The 8,820-nt window shown below is 35.4% G+C and overlaps 1 protein-coding gene across 3 annotated transcripts in view; it reads left to right on the forward strand.

Moving 5' to 3' along the window:
• The window catches only part of LOC110031492, a 10,448-nt gene extending 5,532 nt beyond the window's left edge, over positions 1-4,916 (forward strand). Inside the window, exons 3-6 of one of the 3 annotated variants that reach the window (XR_002294741.1) lie at positions 1,075-1,309; positions 3,804-3,897; positions 3,995-4,193; positions 4,272-4,916. Coding sequence is in view for 1 of the 3 variants with exons in the window: in XM_020734712.1 (XP_020590371.1) it covers positions 1,075-1,217 (143 nt within the window). In the remaining 2 variants the exon portion in view is untranslated. Of the gene's footprint in view, positions 1-1,074; positions 1,782-3,803; positions 4,194-4,271 lie in introns of those variants that run through there. The other 2 variants (XR_002294740.1, XM_020734712.1) reach the window with 2 other exon arrangements.
• The last annotated feature ends 3,904 nt before the right edge of the window (positions 4,917-8,820 follow it).

The following is an 8,820-nucleotide window of genomic DNA, read 5'->3' on the forward strand; positions in this document are numbered from 1 at the left end:
TATATATATAGATAGATAGATAGATAGATATATATATAATAAAAAGGATTTGGCCATGGAGTGGACTCGTCAAACAAACTCGTATAATGCCACTACAGTACAAGACAACTTAACTTGACCAACACAATCATGAAACACAATAAAAATTGGCCCAAAATAAGATTGAAATGAAAGAAAAAAGTTTCCAACTCAATAAAATAAAACTACATAAAAGAGATTCTTAATTTCATTTGAATTTGCTACAATAAAAAACGACCAATCACTGCATAACACACTAAGATTCATATGATTGTTAGATTGTTCTCCCCAAAGTTTGTTATTGAAAAAGTGTGATTGATATTCCATATGCAGGGTTGCTTTCGTAACTTTATTAGTGCCTTGATATTGATGCTCATATCCTTAGTTTAAGCATTTTATCGGTTTAAGTATACTCTACCAAATAAATAGGCATCTATTGACACAAAGCCTTATAATCAAGTTCCATGAAATCACTGCTTCATTTGTTTTGACCATATGCACAAGAGTCACGTCTTTACATCATGAAGGGTGGCTTATAATCTTTGATAACATAGGTAGAAATTGTCTACAACTAGATTATACTTTTATTTTATAAATTAAATTCTAGCTGTTTTTTAACAAACTTAAAATAGCAAGAATCACCCCGATCTATTGATTTAGTGAGTCAACTATGATTCATCCGATTGTATAGTTTGTTAGATTTCTTCAGTTCTTTTCTGGATTTTTATTGTTCTTATAATGCTATAAATACCCCCTCTTTGAGGGAATCAGAGTATGTGAAAACAAAAGAACAAAGAAGCTCTGACTATTTCCCATCTCTCATTGATCATTTGGGGCTGTGGGCATTCTCGAATTGCCTGTCTCTCCCTCTCACTGTAGAATTTTAGACATCCTTGAATTATCATGCATCTCTGTTTCTTTTTCTCTGTATTTTTCTATTTTTGCATGTCACCGATCTGAAAATTTTGTTGTTTTAAATATTTGCCATTGTTTTTTGCTAACCTTTGCTTACAAAATAAAGAGAATGCTATTTAATTCCATTTTGTGACCATTCAGACTCCAGAATTACTGCTCCAAGAAGTATCAGGTGGGCTGCTTGTGGAGCCATATCAATGAGCTGCACATCAGCCTTGCTGGTCCGCCTCTTAAGTCCAGAGTGTGAACCACAGAATATAGCTGCTTATGATAAGGGCGTCTGAAACAATCACTGGCGTGCTGTTCTGAAGACTGACTATTAGTTATCTGCTGAGACTCTGCTCTTATTACACCAATCTGATCACTGAATGAAGTGGTATGTATCCACTTCTCAAGGTACAAATAATTTTTTTAACAATGTAATTTTTTGTGTTGATAGAGGTGCACTAAATAATTATTGTTGTATATCATCTTATTGCTGAAAGAAAATTTACATTTGCTGCGCGCCGGAGGATTCCTGGTGGTATAGTGATAATTTAATGTATTAACGTTGCTCGAAGATTCAACACACACATGATAAAAGAAAAATAATAGGATGAGGCACGAAGATTTTTTATGTGGAAAAACCTTGAAATGGAAAAAAATCACGGGTCCTAGCCTGACAAAGAAATTCACTATAAGTGTGTAAGTGCAAAGAGACTTCATTTTATCACAACCGGAAGAATAATGTTGTAATTTTACACCAAATACAACGTTTGTCTGTATATAACGTAGAGAAAATTGTAAGAGTTCAGAGAGAGTCATTGTATTATGAACACAACAATCATGAGCAATTGTCATTGAATCTTTAATACGATGTTATATGTTATATTGTATTCGAGATACATTGTTATACAATATTCGAGATACATCGTTATATTGTAAAGTTTACCAATGATCGGTGAGCAGGGGTTGTCGGCGGTTGTTGATGGCGGGATGCAGGCAGTGGTCAGCGCCTGCCGAGGCTTGAAATTATCCCCAAGTTTTTAGTCCAGAATAATGCTGAAATTTGACTCATTCTTTTCCCCTCGTCAAGTAAAGAAATGACTTATTTATAGCCTCTAGGGGATGAGTGTGTTGATCATTGACTCATACTGACCCCTTGATTGTATGAGGTTTCTTAATGATTTGAGACCCTTTACGACGTCATAGTTAAGCACTTAAGCTCGTTTGATTTCTCTCGTCGAGATACTTGATTTGATTATAAGTATGTTAAATTTGACATTCGTTTGATCATCAAATTAACAATTCAAAACTTTTAAATGTGTTTTAATGACTTGATTTGGATATGTTTGGACTAGGACCGGACCAATTTAACTCGCTGATCATCTAATCATCGGGTTCATCTTGTCGAAACAATTAATTTGTCTATAAACTTATTGAAATCAATGCCCTATAGGATTTTTAAATTGAATCTGAAGCATTTCTTGCCCATAAATGTGTTGAGATTCAGCCAAATAGTAAATTTCCTGATTAAGCACCAATTTCCCCATCTTTTTTGGCGATATTGTTCATGTTGTCAAAAAATAAGGACGTTAAAAAAAAATTATACTTTGAGGAGATTTAGGTTGTCTTATACTCCGTGAATTTGAATGAAGTTGTCACAGTGGGCAAATGTGTAGTAGTTGTACTCTGAAGTTAATTGTAACGATCATATAACATTACTCTAGTGGCAGTAGTGACTGTATAAAAGTGGGAGGTATTTAGAGGTGCAATCACAGATGTATGGGTGCGTATACGTGTTCGTACATGCAAAGGTGCATAATTATGCATTAAGGACGCAGTGAGATCTCTAGGCAACTACGTACAAGAGCATGGATGTGATGGCTTGTGTGAGCGCGAGTTGTTGCGTGAATGTGGGCATGTGTGTGTAGACGCATACATGTGTGCCCGAGCATTGCAACTAGTGACATCGGCAGGCGATGACGAGTAGTGGGTGCGCGTTGACAAGTGGTGCGGCGACGGGTGGCATTGCTGCAGCGTAATGGTACGTGGGATCATGGGTCGGTGATCGGGTTAACAGGGTAGTTCGACTGATGGATGTGGGACCGGGGGCGGCAATTGGGTCGTGCGACATGGCAGAGTGGGCACGGGTAGACAACCGAGTCATCGAGCCCATCCGCACAAGGAAAGTGCGTCTACACCCTCATGTGGACAATTAAAAAGTGCTTTTTTTTCAAAAATTCATTTTGTGCCCAAAAATCCAAATTTTGGCCTAAAAATAGGGCTCTTGGGAAAGGGAGAAAACTCCCCTCTCCTTCACATGTCGAAGTCCCTATCAGCCTGATGTTGCTCCTTTCTTTGATTGGTGTTGCTCCATCTCTTGGGCTGGTGTTGCCCCATGTTTGGTCTGTGGTTGTCTTTTCAGGGAGGCGTTTTTGGTTGCTGATTGTCCCTTGAGATTCCAATGTCTACTAGGGAAACTCGACTTCCTGAAGATAAAAAGTGTTAGAACCTTGACAAGGCAGTATCGACACTGGCTTAAGATGCCATTATATTATTTTACAAGAAATTTCACTTTTCGAATGACATAGTGGTGAAGTTGCCAACTTTGATCGATTGAGCGTGCTCACCTTCACTTAAATTCATCATGATTTATGAGGTAAACTTGCTCGTCAGCTTATGGTTCCTTCCAGTGCCGAAGTTAATGGATGTTTAATCGGTGACTTGTTGGGCAATGATGACCATGGTCAGGTTGATCACCTTCTTCAGGAAACGTGGGGCTAATTGAAGTTGGGAATAGATGTTAGATATTCACACGAAGGATCTAATGTGAAATTGATTCTTCAGATTTTCTTTACACAATAATGACTGGATTTTGTGAAAATCAGGGAAAATTGCAGGAGATTCTCACTCTTCTTCAGATCACTTGGATGACATACTGTAGATGTTTGGTTTCCACAACATTGTAGACTACATTTTGAGGTACAATACATCAATAAATAACTTTTTGAATGAAGAGTTTTTGTTCAAGACTAGCATTTCCACTCACCATGGATGATCCTATGCTACGATGTTGAAGAAATCTGAGAAGAAGCGTCCAGACCCGACTCCTACTTTTTCAAAGCGGCCTCAGTAGGACAGTGATTGTGGGTTAGTTTCTCTGAAGCAGAGTAAGAGCAGTGACAGAACAAAAAGACCTCCGTCCAATCCCTCAAAAATTCATATTTTGGAGAGTACTGAATCATTCATGCACTGGGTACCAATAAGCCTAAGAATATGTGAGTCTTTTTTTAATATGTTATTTTACTTTGTTTTGTGTTCCTTTCATCTATATGATATGAAATTGTTCTTTTCAGGTGACAAATGAGATGAAACTTGAAGTGGGGTTATATCTTTCCTTGATAAAGTGAAACTCCGAATTTGTCAAGATCAAATTCCTCCACGACGAGTTCGTAACGTCCTATTTCATCTCCTCGAGGGAGTCAAAAAGTGGAAGATGAAGTGAGCTGTCAGGATTGTGAAGATTTGATTCGTTCTATAAATGGATGCATATGTCGAAAGGCAGAGGCAAGATTGAGAGCGGGAGAACAAAAAAGAGAAGTCGTGTGGTTATCTTACTAGAGATTTTATTCTAATTGGAACATTAAGGGCTCTGACGTGAAGAAGGAAGATAGCTGAAGTGCATCTTGGGCAAGCGTTTATGCTCTTGACGAAGTGAAGACGTTTCTGTTGAGTGCGAGTATCGTGATGAAGAAGAAGCTGGCCCATACACTAGCCAAATTTTTTAGAGGAAGCGACTTTCGTGTGTAGGAGTAGAGCCAATTTCAACAAGTGGGCTTGCGGGAGAGGAGCTCATGTGCTGATAGAAGACTTATGCGTGCGCTCAGGAATAAGAAGGGAGATCCTTGTGTAGACGAAGGAATTGACAAGCTAAAGCCTGCGAAGGGGGAAGACGGGCACATTGTCGAAGTTGAAGGTGTTGAAGCAGAGGAAGAATAAGAAGGGTGCGACTCTATGGGTTAATATAGTAATTAAAGGTAAGATATTTAATAATATTAGTTTATGAATTTAGTATGTTATTAATTATTAATTATTAATAGTAGGGTTTAATCAAATCAAGATTCAAACTATAGAAGTTTCACTTTTGGTTTGAAAAGAGGGTGGTGGCAACAAAGAAATGTTCGAGTTTGATTTATTTAGGTTTTGTTTGTTTATTAGCTCTATGAACTAATGATACATGTAATGAATTCAATGAAATTAATAATAATAATAATAATAATAATAATAATAATAATAATAATAATAATAATAATAATAATAATAATAATAATAATAATAATAATAATAATAATAATAATAATAATAATAATAATAATAATAATAAATTGTTACATAACATAAATATCTGTATATTTATTCAAATCATAAAGTCTAATCAAAATGATATACATTACATAAAGATATTAGAAAGTTAAATTAGGTGGTCCATCTTTTTATTGTCAATATTTTATTTAAGTTTAAATTGTTATAAAATTAACTAAATTTTGATTTGAAATTATGATAACAATTAGCATAATAATAATAAAATAAATTTTATTATATGATACAATAATGGTAAGATAAAGATAAATTGCCTTCTAATTATAAGATTAACATCAAATCAAGTAATAGTAATTCTTTATACATTTGACTTTAGGTTTTCATTGGAAATAAGTGAAGAAAATGTTTGACCAGAAAATCATTAGTGATTGAGTTGAGTACTTTCAAATTATAGTATCATTTTTGTATCTCTTCCAAACCACTTGAATGAATTGTTATTCATGCTTATTGGTTTCCTCTATTCTTAAATTTTATCGGGCATTTCGATTGCACTCTTATAGTCTCACTATATTAAATATTTTATTCATTATAACAATAAATATTAAGTATTGAGTGATATGATATGAACTATATAACTTAATTGTATGTGCATGCTTGACGATGATGAAGTCACTCTTTTATAGTACTAGCGGGAGAACGCTAAAGTACCCGTGCATGTAAATGAAAAATGATATTGATGTTAAAATATCTTAACTTGTACAATTTTTAGATGATGTTCTTGTGACAGTTGTGCATATGTAAATGATATATACATGTTATTGATACAGTAAAATGTCTTAAATATTATTAAACTTTGTAAGTGATCATATTCATAAATTAGCAAATGATTTATCAAGGGCTTAACTTGTAGCATATTGTTTTCTTTTTCTTTTTGACACTATAATAAGAGTGTGAGTATTCATTAGCTATAGTTAGCTCACCGTTATATTTTAAGTAAGAAGTAGTTTTGAGAAGGGCCAATTCACGAATTTCTTGGAGAAGTTTCAAATTCTGCTAGAGTTCTCATCATTCACATTATGATTGAAATCTTGAACCCATAAGCTTGAGATTCCAATATCAACTGGAATAACTGTGTTTGTGTTGAAACAAAGATTGTATGTTGTTTCCTCGGAGTACGAGAAGAGGTGTCAGAAGCCCAAGGAACATTAGGGGGTTCTACGACCCATTGACCCCCAAAATTTTCGAGGTGAGCTTTCAGCTCCTTAAGTATGGTATGGTTGGTGACCTTAGTTCGACCATTCTTCTGAGGACGAGTTACAATCGTATGTAGGAGTTGGATGTAGAGATCCTTACAGAAAGATGTAAAGACTTTTCTAATGAACTGAGTTTTTTTTTCAATAATGATTCCAAAGTGATAAATTATGTTCTTTCTACAATTTGTTTGGTATTTGCTATGTAACTTTGGCTAGGGGTTCTACCTCCATCCATTTATTGAAGTAAACAATGAGAAAAATCACAAACTTTTGTTGCCTTGCAGCCATAAAAAAAGGTCCCATGATATTTATCCTTATTGGGCAACGACTAGGGGCTCTGGAGAACGTAAGTTCTGTCAGCGGCGTGTCTGTGTGAGACTAGAATGAGATGGGTAACTTTCACATTTCTTGGTGAAATTTAGTGCATTTTGCTTCATCTATGGCCATTAATACCATTGTCTCATTATCTTGAGAGCGGGGGTTCTTCCTCCCAAGTATTCACCATATATCCCAGCATGAACTTCTTGTAAGACATAGTCAACATCGTTGGATAGAGGCATTTAAAGTATGACCTGTGAAAATCCTCTTGTAAAGTTTACCATTTATGATGGTGAAATTTGCCGCTTTCCTTCTGACTCAGAAGACCTCATCTGTGTCTTCGAGAAGTGCCTCATTTTGATGGAAGGAGAATTTAAGATCCATCTACAAATTTTCATTTGTTTCTTCGATTGATTGTACCTTCTAAGGGCTAGGAATACTAGAAAAATATATATTTTCAATTCATCAACTTGTGTGAGAATCATCAATTGTTAAAATGGCCAGCTTAGAAAATGCATCAGCTCAAGAATTTTGTTACTGGAGTATGTGACTTATCATATGTGTTCGAAAATGAATAATGAGCGATTTCACCAGGGCGAGATATTATTCTAGCTGTGGATTAAGAACATTGATGTCCCTCTCCACCTGAGAGACTATAAGTTGAAAATCAATATAAATGATTAAGTCTGAACCTCGTAATCAATGAAGAGTCTTAATCCGGTGATAAGGGCTTTATACTCGGTGACTTTATTTGTTGCCAAAAATTTCAAATAAAGTTTATAGTCTATAGTCTTGCTTATGAAAGATAAGTTAAATTCCGGTTCCAGTTCCAAAATTCCAGAAGCTCCATCAACGTGCAAAGTACATAAGGAAGATAAAGGGGGGAATGCTTGGCTCAATGGGTTATGAATGTTCATTCTACTATAAAGTCAACGAGAACTTATGATTTAATATCGGGCCTTGACAAGAAGTGGATTTCAAAGTACCATAATTTTACGGACAACTTCATTGGCTTTCCCGATGCTTCTAGCTTTGTAAGATATCCTTCATAGGGAGGTTTGTGTAGACACCAATAATATGAGCTTAAAAATACGGATGTAATTTTAGCACCGAGAATATTAGTGTTTGAGCTATCTTATCAGTCAACATATAACAACTTTTTGTGTCTAAAAGGATTTTGCTAACGTAGTAAACCAACCATTGAACCTTCTGCTTCCCCTAATCAGGATTGAGCTTATTATATACAGAGACATTGTAAGATAAAGATACAACGGCTCTCCTTGGACCAGTTTTGACAACAAATGTGGTGAAGCTACGTATGATTTGAGCTATAAAAAACAACTTGATGTTCGTCGGTCCATTAAAGAATGTGAGATACCTATCTACTGATGTGTTAGAAAATGAGATAGTGCAGCTATCCTTTATTTTAACCTTTGCACATCTTTTATGTCTATTGGAGGCATTATATCGTTGAATGCTTTAACTTTCTCAAGATTCACCTTGATTCTACAGTGAGTGACCATGAATCCAAGAAATTTGTCTTACGTGACTCTGAAGGCACATTTGACTGAGTTAAGGGGTTTGTTATACTATTGAAAAATATGAAGGTATTTTTCTTAGTCAGGAATATGTTGAGAGATTTCCAAACTCTTGACCAACATGTTATCGATATATACTACCATGGCGTGTCCGATGAGGTCTTGCAAAATCTTGTTCATGAGGCGTTGGTAATTTACACCGATGTTTTTTTAGCCCGAAGGGCTTTACTCTGTAGTAGTAAAAACCTTTATTTGTTTGGAATGAAGTAGCTTCCTCATTCATGGGATTTATCTGTATCGGGTTGTAACAAGAGTTAACATCCATGAAGCTGAGCGTTTGATGTACAGAAGTAGCGTCAACTAATTCATTTTTTTTTTGCGGAATAGGAAAATTGTCTTTTGTAACAGAAGTAGCGTCAACTAATTCATTTTTTTTTTTTTTTGCGGAATAGGAAAATTGTCTTTTGTATAGGCTC

This window comes from Phalaenopsis equestris, unplaced genomic scaffold (assembly GCF_001263595.1).
Source record: "Phalaenopsis equestris unplaced genomic scaffold, ASM126359v1 Scaffold000834, whole genome shotgun sequence".
NCBI classification, from domain to species: Eukaryota; Viridiplantae; Streptophyta; class Magnoliopsida; order Asparagales; family Orchidaceae; genus Phalaenopsis; species Phalaenopsis equestris.